Genomic DNA, 19,292 nt, shown 5'->3' on the forward strand with positions numbered 1-19,292 from the left:
GTACATTGCTCACCTCTTTCTTATGGTGTATCCCTCTTGTACATTGCTCATCTCTTTCTTATTGTGTGGTCCACTTGTACATTGCTCATCTCCTTCTCATTGTGTAGCCCTCTTGAGCATTGCTCACCTCTCTTGTACATTGCTCACCTCCTTCTTATTGTGGAACCCTCTTGTACATTGCTCACCTCTTTCTTATTGTGTAGCCCTCTTGTGCTTTTCTCATCTCCTTCTTATTGTGTAACCCTCTTGTACATTGCTCATTTCTTTCTTATGGTGTAGCCCTCTTGTACATTGCCCATCTCTTTCTTATTGTGTAGTCCACTTGTACATTGCTCATCTCCTTCTTATTGTGTAGTCCTCTTGTACATTGCTCATCTCGTTCTTATTGTGTAGCTCTCTTTAGTACAATGCTCACCACTTTCTTATTGTGTAACCCTCTTGTACATTGCTCACCTCTTTCTTATGGTGTAGCCCTCTTGTACATTGCTCACCTCTTTCTTATGGTGTAGCCCTCTTGTACATTGCTCATCTCTTTCTTATTGTGTAGTCCTCTTGTACATTGCTCATCTCGTTCTTATTGTGTAGTCCTCTTGTACATTGCTCATCTCGTTCTTATTGTGTAGCCCTCTTTAGTACAATGCTCACCACTTTCTTATTGTGTAACCCTCTTGTACATTGCTCATCTCTTTCTTATTGTGTAGTCCACTTGTACATTGCTCATCTCCTTCTCATTGTGTAGCCCTCTTGTGCATTGCTCACCTCTCTTGTACATTGCCCACCTCCTTCTTATTGTGGAACCCTCTTATACATTGCTCACCTCTTTCTTATTGTGGAACCCTCTTGTGCTTTTCTCATCTCCTTCTCATTGTGTAGTCCTCTTGTGCATTGCTCTTCTCTTTCTTATTGTGTAACCCTCTTGTACATTGCTCACCTCTTTCTTATGGTGTAGTCCTCTTGTACATTGCTCACCTCTTTCTTATTGTGTAGCCCTCTTGTGCTTTTCTCATCTCCTTCTTATTGTGTAGCCCTCTTGTGCTTTTCTCATCTCCTTCTTATTGTGTAGCCCTCTTGTGCTTTTCTCATCTCCTTCTTATTGTGTAGCCCTCTTGTACATTGCTCTTTCTTATGTGTCTCTCCATCCTTTTCTCAGCACCTTCTTTTTGTGTCTCCCCACACGTAGAACCCCAGCTGCCGCTGTTGGGTGCCTGCACATTTTAGGCTTCAGCAAACTGTGTCTCCTCATTGTAGGTCACAACACCTTCTCATTGGATCTCTTCATTGCACTTTTCTTGGTACCTCATCATGGCTCTTTATTGTTGACTTTCTATATGTATGCCTTATTGGAGTTACTTTGGTCTTTTTTTAAATGTATCCTTTCTTAGTGTGTCTCTTACTTCAATTTATCATTTTGTGTTCTCACTGTGTCAAATACTGCACCTTGTCGGGAGGTGTGTTCACTGTGGGTCTCCACTTTGTAGATCTCTCTTTACCCTGTCACTGTGACTTTACACTGTAGGCCTCTCTTAATTGTCTCACAGGATTCGTGTAATTTAAACTGTGTCTCCTTTTCCCCAGGTCTCTTTGCAGCTGGCCTGTGGTGCCTTTCTTCTAAATCAAACATTTTCTGATGCCATCAATATCCCACTGGAGAAGCTTAAATGGACATCTCCATTCACTTCCCACCGGGCCGCCCTCAGCCCCATCTCTCACAGTTCTTCTGCAAGTACTTTTAGCACCAGGAAGACGGGCACATCTGTTGAACCCCGCAGCCCAGGAGCCACTGGACAATTCTTGACACCCGAGAGTGATTTTTCTTCCAGCGTACAAAACGGGCACGGTGAAAACAAGGAAGATCAGAGTCGAACACGCCACTTGTCCAGCAGCGCGGCAGAACATGTGTCCAAGGTATTGAAAACAGAGAACGAGCTGTCTCCACCATCTATCACCATTCGGCGCTTCTCTTCTCCAGAGAGCATGCGCACATCCCCGGTCTCTCTGGCAGACAGCGGCAGAGGTTCTGAGAACGAGAGCGGTGAACTGCAAGCCCTGGTGGAGAGCATCATCCAGCAGCAGAGCACCGACCCTGAGGGGACGCTGTGGGCCACGGCGGTGGCACTGGCCTGGCTGGAGCATACCTCGGCCGCCCACTTCATTGAGTGGGAGTTGCTGGCAGCCAAGGCGTGCATGTGGCTGGAACGGCAGCAGATTCCGGAGGGCCGCAGTCTGTCGACCGTGAAGTCTGCGGCCCAGCAGCTCTTTGTGCTGCTCAGACATTGGGACGAGAACCTTCAGTTCGACGTCCTCTGTTACAACCCAAACAGTGTTTAGATGGCTGATGCTACTGTGAGGGACATTGGGGTGGGCCAATGTGCCCTGAGGGAGACAGGGTAGTTGGTGGCTCGTGATACTGCTGCATTCCCACTTTACATGGACTGAGCCCCGCTTCCTATGTTGCTTCAGGTTATCACGCCTCTTTCTGTCGGCCTCCAGGGCTATTGCCAATGACAGACAAAGGTTCATCACATGTTCAGCCTCTGTATTTATCTCAGTTTAAGAAGAACATTTGACTTGCATTGAGAATACCATTGAGGCAATTCAGACTTTTCAAACCAAAAGGATATTGCTTGTCCTCAGAGATGGGAAGGTTTAGGCTCAAGGGACTTGTTGACTCCCACAGCCCACCTTATAAGTGAATTATTACGAAGAAAGATACCCTGGCATCTCCATCAAGACACCCAGTCATAGGAGCCGGGTTTGGGAGTTGCAGCTGAGGCCATCTGGATGGGCTAGCATTGTTAGTGCAGTATGGGCATGAATACCTGTTTGTGCCTTGCTCTACCCAGCACCACAGTTGGTGTGTGTGCCCTGCTGCATGTAGTGCCATGGTTGATGTCTGTTTCCTGCTGCATGTGGATTCGTTCTTGGTGTGTGTGCCCTGATGCGTGCAGTGCTGTTGTTGGTGCGTGTGCCCTGATGCATGCTGTGCTATGGTGTGTGTGTGTGTGTTTCTCTGATGCATGTAGCATCTTTGGTGATGTGTGTGTGAGCCATGCCGCATGCAGCGCTGTGGTAGATGTGTCTGCCCTTGCATGCAGTGCTGTTTCTAGTCTGTGTGACCTCTTGTAAGCAGCACTGTGGTTGGTGTGTGTGCCTTCGTCAAGGTGGTCTCAGTGTGTGTTTAAATGGCCTATATCTCATGCATACCTCCCTGACATGTATGTGGGCTTGTCTGTGGCTGTTGTCAGAATCCTGCAAACTGACAGGTTCTATGCATGACTGCAGTCCCGGCAGATATAGCCTCTGCTGCCCTCCCATTGCTGCCCATGCTGCCCTTAGATTTGCCCACTGTGCACCCATCTCTCTGCTCCTGTACCCTCCAAAGACACCCTGTTCGCCCCCTGCCACCATAGTCTCGCCTCGCTGTACTCCTAGGTTAAAGCCTTTCTAGGCCTACTCTCTGATCCTGTACATCTCACTTGTAGCCTCTATTCATGTAAATAATTGCTTCTGTAATTTTCATATGCACCACTTCCTTTTGCCACTTCTCTCTTCAGCCCCATCTGCCTTGTCTCTTTGATTCTGCAACCCTCAGACAGGGCCATTTTACATAACATAACAGGTGTATTTGTAGAGCGCATGTTCACCCCCACAGGGGCGTCTTGCACTGTTGACACATAACAGATGTTTATTTTACCCCACATCTTTTCTTGCCGAGCTCACGCTCATCCCCTAATTCTCCTGCCTGCTGGCTTCTGCACCGCTGGAACCCCGCATCCTCTGCCCCGTCCACTCTCTGCTAGCGCACCCCTCGGGCTCGGTCTTACTGCCCTTTCTTCCCCTGCATCAGGGGTGTTGCCAGGTCTGGAAAAGATCTGGGGCTACACTAATGTCGGGACTGTCGGGACTCGGGGCTAGCTAGCCTTTGGGTTGGCACCCCTGAGCTTCTATCTGGGGCTACAAACAAAAGACCCAGGGCTATAGCCTCCCCCTCCCCACAAACCCCTCTAGCGACCCCACAGCCGTGCATGATCATCTTCAGGGTCTACTGCTCTGCCCCCCAACTCTGCATGCCTCAAATTGAGCCCCTCTTCGCAGAGCTTACTTTTATTTTACCAGCATATTAGTGCATATTTATAGTGCATGCCAGGGAACCATACATGGAAAACATTAAAGTCACAAAACATTATTCCTTTAATCAGAAAAACCTTAACACAACATCAACAACCACACCAGAAATATTATAGATCTTCTTTTTCCATTTACAAAAACCCTTTAATAATATCTTAAACATTACTCTTTCATACCCTTCCAGACTCCAACAAGGGGCAGAGCAGAGGCATTCGTGTGGCGGCAAGGAGGCTGCGAATGAGGGGGAAAGTCACTTCTGATGTAGACTCTAATTTGTAGCACACATCATCATCATAAGTCCACAGTCCACTTCCATACATGGTTACTCATTATGTGGCCCTTTGGAGATAGCAGAGTCAGTAATGAAGGATCATGGGAGTTGGAGTCCAAATCATATGGAGGGCAGTGGCACTGTGTAAAACCATCCCAAAATGGCTATATTCGAATACCCACTTCCAAAAGAAACATCGTTTTGGCGCAGCTTGTTTTCTTGGTCCGGACTTTGACGCTGCAGCAAGACCAAAGTAATAATAAACCCCATTAATTACCCCAGAAAATAATAGCTAGTGAAATGAATCATGCAAAATATGAAAGCGCAAATGCTTTCGAAAGACCAACTATGACAGGGTTACAAGCGGAAGTTAACAGGAAGAACATTCCAGAAAGAGAATCCTGCACCAGTAAATGATTCAGACAATGAACCTCATTATGAGTTTGGTGGTATTTCTTCCCAAAAAACTGCCACCGCTTGCTGAATACATGCTCTAACAGGAAGATATCAGATAATGATTTAAAACCCTGCAGACCCGTCAATTAGTTCCTATTTTGGGGTCCCATTCTAATCCATTGCGGGAGAGTGCCATTTCCACATGCTATGTTATGTTATATTGCATTTGTATACCTCCTACGTTCATAAGCTACGGCGTTGAAGTTCAGAGAGGCAAAGAAGGAGCGATAGAACGTTCAGTAGTGGTAGTAAGGAGCAAAGTCGGGTAGATATTTGTGATGAGGGTGAGGGATAGATAAGATGCTCGGGAAGTCATTGTGCGAAAAGGGGGGGAGGAGCTACATGTACAATTGGAGAGAATGTATTGTGGGACTCAGCTGCATTCTATGGGGTGCAGCGCTGAAAGGAGAGAAACCTGGAGGAAGGTGTTCACTACGCCAGGGGGTATGCCTGGCATTTACTCATCTCATTGGGAGCCAAAGCATGTTAAAGCCGCCTCCAAGAAGACACTGACAGCAAACCCCTTCTACTTCCTTCCTTGGCTAGGCCCCCAACAAACATCTGATAGGGGTTGCATGTCAGAAATCCAAACTTGCCAAGTTTGAAAAAGCTCCCTGAAAATCGAGCAAAACAGCCTTTAGTTTATTTTAAGCTTCATGTTTATGTCATGGTTACCACAAGGATCTTTTTCTAACCAAAACTCTAGGCTTGTGCTTCTGTGCCACGTGCCTTACAACACAATCCCTTACCCTACCCCCATCCTCTAAAATGATATGTTCGGCTAACAAGAAGGTTGTCTAGATTAAAACATGCATTAAAGCACATGCCCTCTCCTCCTGCATTCCTCACGCTCTGTCTTGTTGTGCCCTGTGCTGCCCAACCCTGTGCACCTCTCATAGGCTATAACACTGTTCATCCTCTTTTGCCCGGCACCCTTCACATTCCTTTCCCCTATTACCCCCTCACAGTTCCAGCAACCCCTAGATTCATTCTAACTGCCCCACATTTACTGCTACACTGCTCATACTCCGCCACTTCTACCCCACATCTCTACTCCTGCTCCCCTAGGATTCATTCATTACTGCGCCCACCCACCTCCCAGCGGGTCCAGCTCCATTCAGATTGTGTTTTACAGTCCACATTTCTGCTCCCGCACACCACAGCTCCCAGATTCTCAAAACACAACCTCACATGTGAATGTTCTGCAAGTTTCTGTCTATAAGGGAGTGTTTATGAGAGCGGCACCTGTTGACTGGGACTGGTAGTACACCGGAAGAAACTCAAAATGGTCTCCTATGGAGGTAAAGGCTGCTCTTACAGTGACATCTGTGGTAAGGACAGTGAGTGCTGACAAAGCCGAACTCACACACCATATGCGTATTGCGAGGGAAGACCAGGCTAGCCACGTTCAACATGCATATTGCTTTTGAGGGAAATGATGTGTGTTTATGTGAGTAGGCAAGAGGGAACTGTTGTACGATCCAGCACTTGGGATGTCGGGGTTGGACCATATTCAGACATCACTATGTAATTGTAATTGTTTTTTTATAACTCACTTAATACTCAGAGGCTTCTAAGCATGGACGCGGGGATCGAACCTGTGTTGCTCCGCTTCGCCTTGCTTCCAAGGGGAGCGCGTTGCCACTGAGCTATCCACTGCCATTGACACAACTCGCATCGTTGGCTTCTCTGGGTCAAATGAGGAGCACATATATGATATGAAAATATCTGATACAACCCCTAAGGTTTTCCATTCAGGCCTGAGGCTGTACACTATAATCTATACATGTTTTGCTGCTTTTCTACTGGCACTAAATACCTGTAGAATACCCCTGAACTACACTGTGTAATGTTACTCTTTGCTGTGCTGTCAGAGAAGCTGAGTATCTCTCATGTGCCTTTTGTGTGCTGTCAGAGTTGCCTCTGTGCTCTTGAAAAGTTTAAGGTAGCCTCTGTGTCCTGCCTCTGTGACTTTGGCAAGCACCGCTGCCCTTGCAGGCTGTTGGCAGTGCTTGGATATTGTGGCAGCCTCCACCTCTATCAGAGAGGGTGGGTGATTTTTCTGCCTGTCAATCTATTGCAGGGTATTGCCGCTGCCCCTGTAGGGTAATGCCAGTGGCTGGTTGTTTTACTCTGCCACTGTGGTGTGCTTTGAGAGAAGCTAGCCATTGCCCAGATCCAAGGGGTGCCCTTGCAGAGGGGATTGGTTATGCCCCAAAGTGTGTTCGTAGCATTTTGAATGATGCCCTTGTAACTGAGGTATGCTGTCAGAGAGAATGGATATGTCGTGTGTGTTTGTGCTATGCTATCAGAGAGGTTTTGTGTTTCCCTTGCCCCTGAATTCTGCTGCCAGGGACTCCGTTCTTGCCCATGTGGGTATTGTTAGACCGTGGGCTCTGACTCTGCCACTGTTATGTACTGTCAAAGAGGTTGGCGCTGCCTGTGACGGCGGGTACTGAATCGCCCCCTCTGGTGTACAGTGACAGGATTTTGATTGTCTATATGTCTTTTTTTTTTAAAACCTTTATTTTTGGTTTTTGTGTAGTCCTGTAACGACATAATAACAAATACACACCCACATTAGGGTGGACTTAACTCTGCGCCATGTCCCACACACACCTGTCCTCCTCCCACCGCTCCCCTCCCCACCCCCTCGCTCGGCCCATGATTCTACTGTTCGTGCTATCTTGTTTCCAGGTCGATGTAGCATGGAAATAGTGCTGCTAGTCCTGTGCCTTCACTGAGACCCTTCTCTTGTGTCTGAGGCAACTGGTTGGCTGGTAAAGACCTCCTCCGATTCTCTTAGCAAGAATGTTATCAACGGTCCCCAGATGTCTGGAGGTCGGGCATGTAGGGGAAGTAGCTTGACAAAGTCTGTTTCCACATCCTGGCAGTAAAGGATATCTTTGCGCCAGGCGCTGAACGATGGAGGGGGGCCTCGGCCCCAGGACATGGCCACTCTCCTTCGGGCCAGTGTCAACAGAAGACCTGTCAGTTTCCTTGTCGGGGCAGCGAGCAGCCTCGTCATACCCAGCAATGCCGCAGTCTGGCTCGGCTGTATCGCCTCTCCCACTATTGCTGCTGTTGTCTCCAAGACTTGATTCCAGAATGGTGTTATTTCGGGGCAGTCCCATGCCAAATGGGCGAAGTCTGCCGAATGTTCCCCACATCTCTCACATTTCGCAGCTGTTTCAGGGTGATGTTTGTTCGCTTTCGCAGGTGTATAGTAGGTCTGGTGTAGGAAGTTGAAGTGGATTAGTTTAAAGCGTGTGTTGAGGGCGATTTTTTGAGTCTGCTTCAAGATGAAAGTCCAGTCTTCCGCTGATATTGTACTGTGCAGGGCTCTTTCCCATCTGGTCTTTGCTTGGCCGAGTTTAGGTGATGTATCGGTAGTAATAGCTTTGTAGATTTGTGACACTAGCTTGCCTTCACCCTGCGCTTGAATGGCGTTGTGAAGTAATTGCCAGGTCCGTGGCTGTCTTGGGAAATCTGGTAGGATCGCTTGAAATGTGTAACGGGTCCTGAAGTAGAGGAATACATCGAGTGCGGTGGTGCCTCCTTTCGCTTTAGCTTGTTGCGGAGTTATAAAGCCGTCTTCTGTGAAGAGATCCCCCAGAGTCTCAATTTTCAACTTTTCGGCCCACTGATGAAACACTTTTTCAGATGTGAGTGGAACTCCTGGAATGAATTTAACTGGTAACAGTGGGGAGTATCTCGTTTTTACCCCTTGCCTTTGGGCCAGTCGCAGCCACACTCTGTAAGTTGAGAGCATTACGTTCATGGTGGAGTTGGGAATGGGAATTTGACTGAAGATTACTGCGGTTAACAGATTCGGTGTTGCCAGCGCCCGTTCCACCTGAACGTGGGGTCTGATTGTGTGGGAGGCGTACCAGTGACTGAGAAATTGTGCTTGCGCTGCCCAGAAGTACTTTTCCAGGTCCGGGAGGGCAAGGCCACCACTTGTCACCGGAAGTGTTAGCGTTGCATATGCCACTCTGGCCGGTTTATTTGCCCATAGAAGTTCAAGGACCATGCTCTTCAGTCTCTTCAGATAAGTTTGAGGAAGGAATATTGGAATATTGGAAAACAGGTAGAGTAATTTTGGTAGGATCACCATCTTAACTAGGGAGACCCTTCCCCAGAGCGTTAGTGGAAGGGTCTTCCATCTTGTCACTTTTTCCTGGAGGGACTTGGTCACCTCTTCGTAATTGTCACGGAACACCTCGTGATAGTTCAAGGACATTTGGATTCCCAGGTAGCGGACATTGGACGTTTTCCAAGTGAATTGGAAGTCATCTACAAAGGGTTTGGTGGCTGGAGTCAGCGGGAAGATGATGGACTTTGACTGATTGATTTTCAGGCCAGAGGCTGTTCCAAATTTGATTACTTCCCTCATGACAGGGTTCAGGTTCTCTTCGGGATTGCGGACGAATAGGACCACGTCGTCTGCGTAGAGGGATATTATGAGCTTGTGTGGTCCGATAACAAGACCTCTTTGTTGTCGATGTTCTCTTAGGATGGAGGCCAGCGGTTCCATCACCAGGGCGAAGATCAATGCTGAAAGTGGACAGCCTTGTCTGGTGCCTCGCTGGGGTATCACTGGAGCCGATTTTGCCGTGCCTATAATGATGTTGGAGCGTGGCTCGTTGTATAATAACGAAACTAGTTTGACAAAGCGGGCTCCCAGACCCATTCTGGTGAGTACAGCGAACATAAATGGCCATTCCACCGAGTCGAATGCCTTTTCAGCGTCGAGGAGGACCGCTATTGCTTGAGTTGAGGGATCTAGTGCTTCAATGACGCTGAACAGCCTCCTGATGCCGAAGGTCGTGTTGCGGCCAGGAATGAAGCCTGCCTGGTCTGCTAGGACGAGGGTGGGCATCAATGGTAGTAGCCTGTTGGCAAGCACTTTTGCGAGTATTTTGTTGTCGAGGTTGAGGAGGGAGATGGGCCTGTACGACGCACAATCCTCTGGTGGCTTGCCTGGTTTATGCAGGAGGATGACGTTGGCCTCACGGGAGGAATGGGGGAGAGTCTCCTTTTCTAGTGCTTCGGCATATACTGTCGCCAGGAGGGGGGCGAGGGTGGTGGCGAAGGCTTTGTAAAACTCTCCTGTTAGGCCATCTGGGCCAGGAGCTTTTGAGCTAGGGAGGGATTTGATGGCTTCTGTGATCTCCTCTTGTGTGATTAGGTCGTTCAGTGGTTCCCGCAGGGAGTGCTCGACCCAGTATAACTCTGCGTCTTCGAGGTATTCCAACGAGACTTGTGGGTCGTTGTTGTGGCTGTTGCTGTATAGGTCTTGATAGAAAAGCCTGAATTCCTCTGCTATGTCTTCATCAGTGTGGACGAAGTGTCCCTGCCTGGTCTGAATCCTTTCAATTGGCGCTAGTTTATTGTGTGCCTTGACCAGATTTGCCAGGAGGGCGCCCGGTCTTTGACCCTCGCCGTATTGTCTGATTAGGCTGTTGCGGTTTAGAAATTTCACTTCTCGATCTGCTGCGCTATTGAATTTTTGTAGCTCTTCTCTCAGAGCGACTGGTATGTTCGGGTTGGTTGCGCTCACGCGCTGAAGTTCGAGTTGTTTTAGTTTCCCTTCACAAATTGTCAGCTCCCGTCGTATAAGTTTCAATATGCCATTTTCTTTAGCGTGGCAGACCCCTCTGACGAAACACTTTAGAGTTTCCCACAGTGTGCTGGGTGAGGCTACGGAACCTGTGTTGACTTCGAGGAACACCGCAATCTCTTCTCTTAGTTCGGCAGCGAACACCTCGTCTCGCATCGAGCCGGTTTTGAAGCGCCACCGCTGTAGAGGGGGGTTGGGGCATGCTGGGTTTAGTACGAGAGTCACCGGGGAGTGGTCTGAGAGAGTTCTTGGATGGATATCACATGGGTCGCCTGTCCATGGGCCGTTCACAGAGATGAACAGATAGTCGATCCTGGAACTCGAGTTGTGTACGGCAGAGTGGAAAGTATATTCGCGCAGCTCCCCTTTAGACGTTCTCCATGCGTCTTTCAGATTGAATGCTTTGCAGATTTCTTTTATTTGGAGGCTGGCTTTGGATGGAGATTGCGGGGTTGCTCTAGATCTGTCTCTCACCGGATCCATCACTGTATTCATATCTCCGCCCCAGATTATAGTCGCTGGTTCATGAGATGGTAGACGGGAAAGTACCCAGCCGAAGTTGTCGGGGCCGTCTATGTTCGGTGCGTAGGAGTTAACAAAGGTGATTCTCTGACCTGCTATAATGCCACTCACCAGAAGAGTTCTCCCTTCGGCGTCTTTTGTGGTGTGGACAAGCCGAAAGCTGATCCTTTTGTGTATTAAGATCGCGACTCCTCTGGAGTAAGATGAGTACGATGAAAAATATCTATGGCACCCCCAGCTCTTGGCCCACTGGTGATCCTTCTCCGGGAGTAAGTGAGTTTCTTGAAGCATGGCAACGTCGACTTCATGTCTTCTAAGGTACTGGAGGATTTTTCTGGTTTTGGATGGGATGTTGCCTCCTCTTATATTCCAGGTTATGATTTTGAATAGAACTGATCGGGGACCATTTTGATTCGTTTTTTGTTCCTTTTGGTCCTGCTTGGAGGTTCAATGGATGGACGGTGAGATAGAGGTGGTGGTGAGCGGAGGGGGCTCAGGGTCGGAGGATGGCGTGGAACTGGTGGCGCAAAACTTGGCCGTTTCCTACGGCTAAACTGGGGTGAGGATGTACACCTCAACTGGAGGTGGTATGGTAACTGTGACTTCCCTCCCACACGCGGGTAACCCCCAACTGACCCGCAAGGTTCCCTTTTCATAACTAAACTGAACAGGTTGCTGTGCTTGGGGCACTTGTGCCTCCCGAGAGGGAAGGGTGGCTCTCCTTTACACTAGGAGTTAGTCTCTGCGGTATTAGGTTTATGTCTTGTTACCTAGGATATGGATTCTGTTTCCTTGGGTGTCTGGGTTGAACGTTATGGCTATATGTCTGACTGGCATGTTATGAGCCGGTTTGGGTTTGCCCTCCTTACATTCAATACTTTCACCGTTCTGCCCTCCTGACGTCTTAGGAGAAACATGGACTGTTGACCGCTGCAACTGGGGTGCATTTACCGAGGTATGGTGCTGCCTCTGTGCCCCTGTGTCCTTACAGACAGGTTAGATGCTATCTCTGCCCCTCTGGTCAGGTCGGGCATTGCCTCTGCCATGGCCTGCAAGATTTTGTGTTCACTCAGATGCTCTACTGTCTTGCTGCGGGCGGGGGAGGGGGTAGTGTTTGAAAAGAGCAAATGTAAGGTCCACAGGGATCCTTCTTTCCAGATACAAGTCTCCCTGTCACTCGACCTTAGTCGACCCCTCCATCATTTGTTGTAATTTGATTGGTTGTATATTTTGTTATCTTTTGAGACTGGGGTCAGATTTTGTGGACTGTGTCCTCGTTTGCACTTTGAATATATTATTGTTACTTTATATATAGCTATATTTATAACTTACGTTTGAAAATGTTGTCACAGTTGAATAAAACCATATTAACTCACTCCGTTCTCTGCTTGTAATGCCTGCGTACTAAAACACGTGCTCGCAGACATGGCATTACGCACCCCCCACACACACGCATGCTCAGTTCACAAGTGAGTCATCTACCTCTACAAATAAATGCTTAGCAAGCATTATTCTGAGGCAGCCCTTGTGTCTTTTGTAAAGCCAAATCCTATGGCCATCTCTAGGTCCCTGGGACATAAGAGGCCGCCAACTGGCTTAATGAGAATGGCTGCTAGAAGGTAGGGCAGGAACCCAGCACAACCCTCTCCCCAGCGCGTGCACTACTGTCAAGGATTGCTGTCAAACGCCCATTGCCCCTATTTCATAGGATTTTCATAAAATGCCAAGGATTGCCATGAACGTACAAGGTAATTGCAACATAGCCATCATCTGACCCAGGAAGTGTCTCATTGCCAACACATGTGATCAATTGCACAGGTACCTGCGCTATTCACAAGGATTGACAACAAATGTCTGGGTAGTTTTATGATTGCCGAGGATTGCCATAAAAATCCTATGCATGTGCTTAATTGCCAAGGGCTGCAATCAAAGGCACAGGTGCGTGCTTTGATACCATGGATTGCCAGCAAATGCCCAAATTTTACCCCATTGCCAAAGATGGTCATCAGATGCCCGGAAATGCACACCTTTGCAAAGAATTTCCATCAATGGCATCGGTACTTCCCTAATTGCCAAGAATTGCTATCACGTTTCCAGCTACTTGTTCTATTGCCGAGGAGTACCATGGAATGCCCTGGTACTACCCTCAATGCCAAGGATTGATATCAAATACCAGGGAGCATGCCCCTTTTGTCAAAGATTGCCAGCAACCTCCCAGTACTTGTCCCTTTGCCTTGAATTTCCATCAAAGGCCCAGGGGCTTGTACGATTACCAGGGATTGCAATCAAAAGGGCAAGCACATGCAACTTTGCGAAATATTGCTATCAACTCCCCAGATACATACCCCATTGCCAAGGATTGCCCTCGAATGCCCAGGAATCTATGTGTCAAAAATTAGCATCAACAGCATGGGTGCTTGCCCCGATGCCAAATACATCCATCAACATCCCCAGCTACGTTCCTCATTTCCAAGGTTAGCAATGAAATGACCATGTAGCTACCATATTGCCATTAAAGGCCAAGTGCTTGCCCCATTGCCATTAACAGGCGATTGTTGATAGTTACAATCAATTCCCTACGTATTTTTCCTTTTGTTAATAATGTCCATCAATTCGTTTTATGGCTATTTATAAGGATTGTTTTTCACCTGCTTATTTACTTGCCCCTTAAGCAAGGATTTCTGTCACCTGCCCAGACACTTGCACCATTGTCAAGCTTTGCAGTCAACTGCCTAAGTTATTGCCCCACTACCCTACTTCCTCACACAGCCACATCCAACGCTTTGCACCCAGCTCCTCTGAAGTAACTAAGAAATGGAGGGGAAAAGGGGAAAAGGTGCATATTTTTTTCAGATTGCCATGGAGGAGCTGCTGGCCCAAGCAGATAAAGGGGCAAACTAAGTGAGTACAATGATGCTGAAACTTACATTCCGGGTGATTGCCTTGTTCATCTTGCCTCGCTGCTGCCATCAATAGTGAAGCAGGGAGGCAGGTGTGCTGAGTGGGAAAAGGGGATACGTTTGTGGGAAAGCCCAGGCTCAACAGCCCACATGAGGGTTAGGGGGCAGAAGCCCAGTGCCTTTCTCATTAGTGGGTCGTCTGATCTAAGGGCTTCTTCGTTCTCCCGATACCTACATCTTTTTTTGTGGGCAATGGATAATATAAGGCAAAAATATACTTTCTGTCCCCTTCCTTTTCAATGGCATCATGAAAAGAGAAGACGGACTATAAGTCTGTTTCTTTGCAATGGGAATCTGAGAATGGCAAACTGTCTAGTGCGCATGGTCCAGAGAAACAAGGATGTAGGTATAAGCGCACAAAGATGTTGCAGTTGACCTCTGTCTTGAGCCATGTCTTTGCCTGCCTTTGAATGGTGCCTGCAGCATTTGAAGAGATACACAAATGAATAGATAAAAAGCACTGGCAAACAGGATATGCTGCATAATGCAACCATATGTAATATTAATAAATGTTAATGATAATATTAATAATAATAATAATAATGTAGCATTTGAACTCCTAGGAGATATTTTCGAAGCAGTCACCAATGTGATATGCCAATCAAACATAAAGAAACAAGACGTCATCGCCGAAACCATGTAGGCAAGCACACCATGTTTTCAAGGGAAAGCCATGAGCTTTTCTCATTACAAAATATTGACATGAAGGAGCATATGAAGAAATAAAAGGATCCACAGCAACGTTAGGAAGATATAATGGCCCTAACACTAAATTGCATAGAAAACATTACATTTGAGCAGTAAAGGGTTTTGACTATGTCAATTGGAGCTTTTAAACAAATACGTCCAGCACAGAAGGAGATAGGGGCAAATATAGTGTCAAAACATCACTACATTATAGACAGGGTGTTATGCTTAGAAATGAAGATCAACTCTTAAAGTAAAGGTATGGGACTGCTCTAGCTAGCCCACAAAGTGCTAAATGTTCAAGTGATGGGGCTATTACTAGCTTGCATACTACAGCTTGTATCATACTCTAGTATAGTACAACCTATACTCTACTGTACTATCACTTATGCTATAGCTTTGACCATAGCCAACATTAGACTACATAGGACTACCCAGACAGGTGCGCGCGCGCGCGCGCACGCACGCACGCACACACACACACACACACACACATCCTCAACCCATACATACACACACACAAATGCAGTCATGACATTCACACACACTTCCAACACAAACGCACGGTTATGACACTCATGCGCGCGCACACACACACACACACACACTTCTACTAAAGGCCACTCTCTGGTCGATGAGTGGGTGAATTTAGAATATGTCACTCATACATGCAAACATTAGTGAATGAGGTGAGTGAATGAGTGAGGGAAGTCTAAGGTGGTTGGGAATCGCGTTGATTGACTGATTGTTGTGGCAGATTGTGAATGGTAAGCATCATTACATTTAATTCTCCTGCCTCGTCATAGTCTTAATTATTTAAAGGTAGACCACTTTCCCAGACAGAAAACAACAAAACATTGGGAACTGTGACGTTTATTGGGCTATACGTCCCACCTTCCTCTGTCCACATCCTGTGTTGTCTTCCTTGCAAGGACGGCCATGAACCGGGCATGGTGCAGACGCTGGGCTATCCCTGACCCCTCTTCCTCATATGAGTGCTTACTAATCAAAGATTTCACAAGCAGTACCAACACTGTTTACGAGAATTGAAGAAATAACAAATGTACCCTAATTACTGTTCATATGTGATTTTGTATTGAAGTTCAACCGGAACTGGCTCTTTGGATCCTAGACCTAAATTCAGCAGAGTATCTCTACAATCGCCAGCCTGTAATCAGTGTAGGAAGAGCCCCATGTGGCTGCATTGAAGATATCTGTGTTGTGATGCCTCTGGTGAGGTATCTGGGAAAAAGCTCGTAAAAAAAAGCATTACACAAAATGCCAAATTCGGCAGTGAAAAACAAACCGAAAGACTCAAAGTGTCAAAGAAGAACAGGGGTTGCGGGGGTGTCCCCCGGTCCTCTTCGGATCTTGTGCCTCTCAATGGGGAGGCGGAACTTGCGTCGCATGGACAGAGCCAGGGCCGTGCAGAGCTAAGCAAGGAGCAAGAGGTACGTTTTAAGTGTATGGGGTGGGGAATAGCAGGCGGGGGGGGGGGGGGTCATGCACATGATTATTTCTATATGTCATGTATTTGTTTATTTTTGAATTCGACATTTTCGTATTCAAAATAATCTCGTACATCCCTGCGTTGGAGCCTCCTTGCATCACCCCTGGAAGTGGTGTGGAACCACTCAAAACTATTGTTGTTCAGATCAGGGGCCAATGAGTCCCGCAGTTGGTTTATATCCTTTGGCAGCACCCCCACACCTCCCTAGGTAACTGACTTCCGGAAATCAGATGTTTCTTTTTTGTAAATCCGGGAAACCTGGGCAGCATCCAGTGTATGAAAGGATTCATCTTCTGGTGAAAGTGAATCAGGCAGAAAGACAGGAATAACCAGATCATGTTTCAGGTGGAACCTGGAGAAGATCTTTGCAACACAATCTGGGCCAGTTTGAAATGTGAAGGATAAGCATCGCAGGAGAGAACCTAGGGTATGGTTTCAATATCAGCATCGTAACTTTCCAGGATATACATTTTATGTCTACTTGGTCCAGTGGTTTATAGGGGGGCACGTGCAATGTTTCAGCAGCAGCTGTTGATCCTGTTCAGGAAAGACAGGGTGACTTTTTCATTTTAAACTTATGCAATAGACATGAAATAAAAGGCTCCATTTCTGCAGCAGCGGAACCCAGGTCTCTGAAACCGCAAACAGCTTCTGACTCAGCAGGAAGGGTTGAAGACTGTGATGAAGTGCCCTGATTTCTCTTGGGGTTCTGGATGAGTTGACCATGGAAGCTGTGTACTACCACAAGCAAAGATATGCAGTGCCCAGGGTCGGTATAATAAGGATCTCATGGTGTACCCACCTTCACCCTCTGCCACAATCTTGGCAGGGGTTTGTCACAGGGGTAAATCCATCAGCAGAGTGTTTTTACGAGATCTGTTATGAAGAATGGCTCTATGGAGCAGACACAGCCTGAATGCTCATCTCCCCTTGTGGGGTGCCAACATCATTTCCAGAACCACAGGGTGAAATATCGGGACCCAAACTAAGATAGAAACCTCTCCAAACGCCTACACACACCAACACCGAAGGCCTGTTAGGCCAAGGATGTCATCTCAGTGCAGGGCCTGGGTGTAGAAAGTTTCACATCAAAACTGCAAGAAATCCCCATGGGTGGGTCCATCAACCAATCTTCATACCATTTGCATTGGGAGACACACGTTTGTTCCCTTAAGCCAGAGAGAAGCTGTAGGGCAGCATGAAGGCACAGGGGAGCAGCCATATAGTGGCCCAGGATGCTAGGAGGAAGAGCTACGAGGCAGGAGAGAGAGAACAGGTAGGCCGTGGAAGGAGGGCCCTAGAGGTAAGAGAGAAAGAGAGAGAGAGAGAGAGGGAGAGAGAGAGAGAGAGAGAGAGCGAGAGAGAGAAGGAGACAGATACAAAGATACATATAAAGCTGGGAAGAGAGAGATTCAGGCTGCTGGGAAAACATCAATTAAGCTAGAAAAAGTGAACCTCGGCAGGTTGAGGAAGCAAGTCCCAGGATCCACAGTATGGTGCAATTTGGCTCGAAATCTGATGCCTGAATCAAAAAAAGGTTTCTTGCACTTGATTGTGGAGCCATGGATCTGTCCAGGTATAGAAAGATTACAATCTCTTATTCATGTAGAATATATAAAATTGGGACCATGTCTTTGGTTAAGACCCTAAGCACCAAAGCCAAACAGAAGAGCAGTACTTGATATTGATCAGCCATATCGGCCATCTTAAAACAAAAAAAGTCTGGTATTAGTGCAGAAATAAGATGTGAAGATAGGAATATTCAAATTTGATCACCTTTAATGCGTCACCTGGAAGAATGGCCTTTATTACATGCTGAGGGTGTCCATCCCGAATGGATGATAAGCCATACACTAGTTTAGTATCTGTGTATAAAGGATATATTTGTATTTTACCAATAGTTTCTTGAGTAGACACAAAAGGGAAACATATCCATCCGGTTGGTTGGTCTCATAAACCTGATCAATGGCCCCCTTTTGTAGCAACCTCTGAACTTGCCGCTGGCAGGACATTCCTTGTCAGTGAAGCCTTTGCTACTTGTCTAATAATAATTCTGTATTCTTTGGTTCTGACCTACAGTAGATTAAGTGTTCTTCATGGAAACCTGCAATGATCAAGAACCTGAAACATAGGTTTCTTCCAGGAAAACTGAAAAAGATTACCCTGATCAGATGATGTATGTTAGGTTTCAGGTAGCCATTTTCCCAGAGTTGCAGTAGTTTGGTGAGGCATCTTTGAGGAGCATCCACATGACGGACAGCCCTCAACTCTATCCTGAAAGGATTCCTTTGTTGACCATGAATGAGCCAGAACTGAAGCACTATGTCCATACATCTTTCGGTGACTCATTTTCCCAGTCCATTGGAGGACAAGGCATGCTTCATGAGTGATTTATTACAAAATGTATCACAAACTTAATCAAGTTAGGGGTTGAGCAAGTTGGTTCACAGGAACACAAGCTTAGTAACCCCTGTATTGCATGCTGCTTCTGTTTATCATTTTCTCAGCCACAGTTGTCTACATGCAGCCACTGATGAACTACCTCATGAAGCGGCACCTCAACTGATGTTATTTATGTTTAATATGTGCTGCACTTGTTGATTCATAATCTCCACCAATGTCCCAATTTCAGTTCCTTCTTTGAACATCACAAACGTACACCTCTAACTACAAAAGACCTTCTCAGGCCCTCATCAACACACACACCCACAACATTGGCAGAAGGCCTCCCCTCCAGACACAAAGCCTTACATTGCTCCCACAATTCACCCTTAGGAAGCCTACAAGCATGTAGAGCCCGATCTTCAGCCTCAATACAAAGCCCTACAATCTCACCATTCACTCTCCTCCCAACTAACCAAACCCACCCACTCGCTTCCAGATCCACCAGAGCCCCTAGAGACCATGCAAATGGCATCAGTCAGTGGTACAAATCCTAATAACATAACTTATAATGTATGTGGTGTACAGGATTTGGAAGTCTAGGATGAGGGATGATGTAGCAAATCACCCTAATAATTAGATTGATGATTAAGTATGTTCTTTTGTTGGGCACAGTCAATATTTCTATCCACGGGATCAGCAGGGTAAATGTCATCAAGTGCGTTTGATGAGGTCACCCAGCTGGTCATTAAG

General features: G+C 46.9%; 1 protein-coding gene across 1 annotated transcript in view; it reads left to right on the forward strand.

Annotated features, from left to right (window-relative positions):
- VWA5B1 (von Willebrand factor A domain containing 5B1) overlaps positions 1-12,370 on the forward strand; it is a 1,692,038-nt gene extending 1,679,668 nt beyond the window's left edge. The window contains exon 22 of the mRNA XM_069610372.1: positions 1,576-12,370. Within this exon, the coding sequence (XP_069466473.1) occupies positions 1,576-2,328 (753 nt within the window). The 3' untranslated portion in view covers positions 2,329-12,370. The remainder of the gene's footprint in view (positions 1-1,575) is intronic.
- The last annotated feature ends 6,922 nt before the right edge of the window (positions 12,371-19,292 follow it).

Source organism: Ambystoma mexicanum, chromosome 8 (genome assembly GCF_040938575.1).
Source record: "Ambystoma mexicanum isolate Mex_15411 chromosome 8, UKY_AmexF1_1, whole genome shotgun sequence".
Classification (NCBI taxonomy): domain Eukaryota; kingdom Metazoa; phylum Chordata; class Amphibia; order Caudata; family Ambystomatidae; genus Ambystoma; species Ambystoma mexicanum.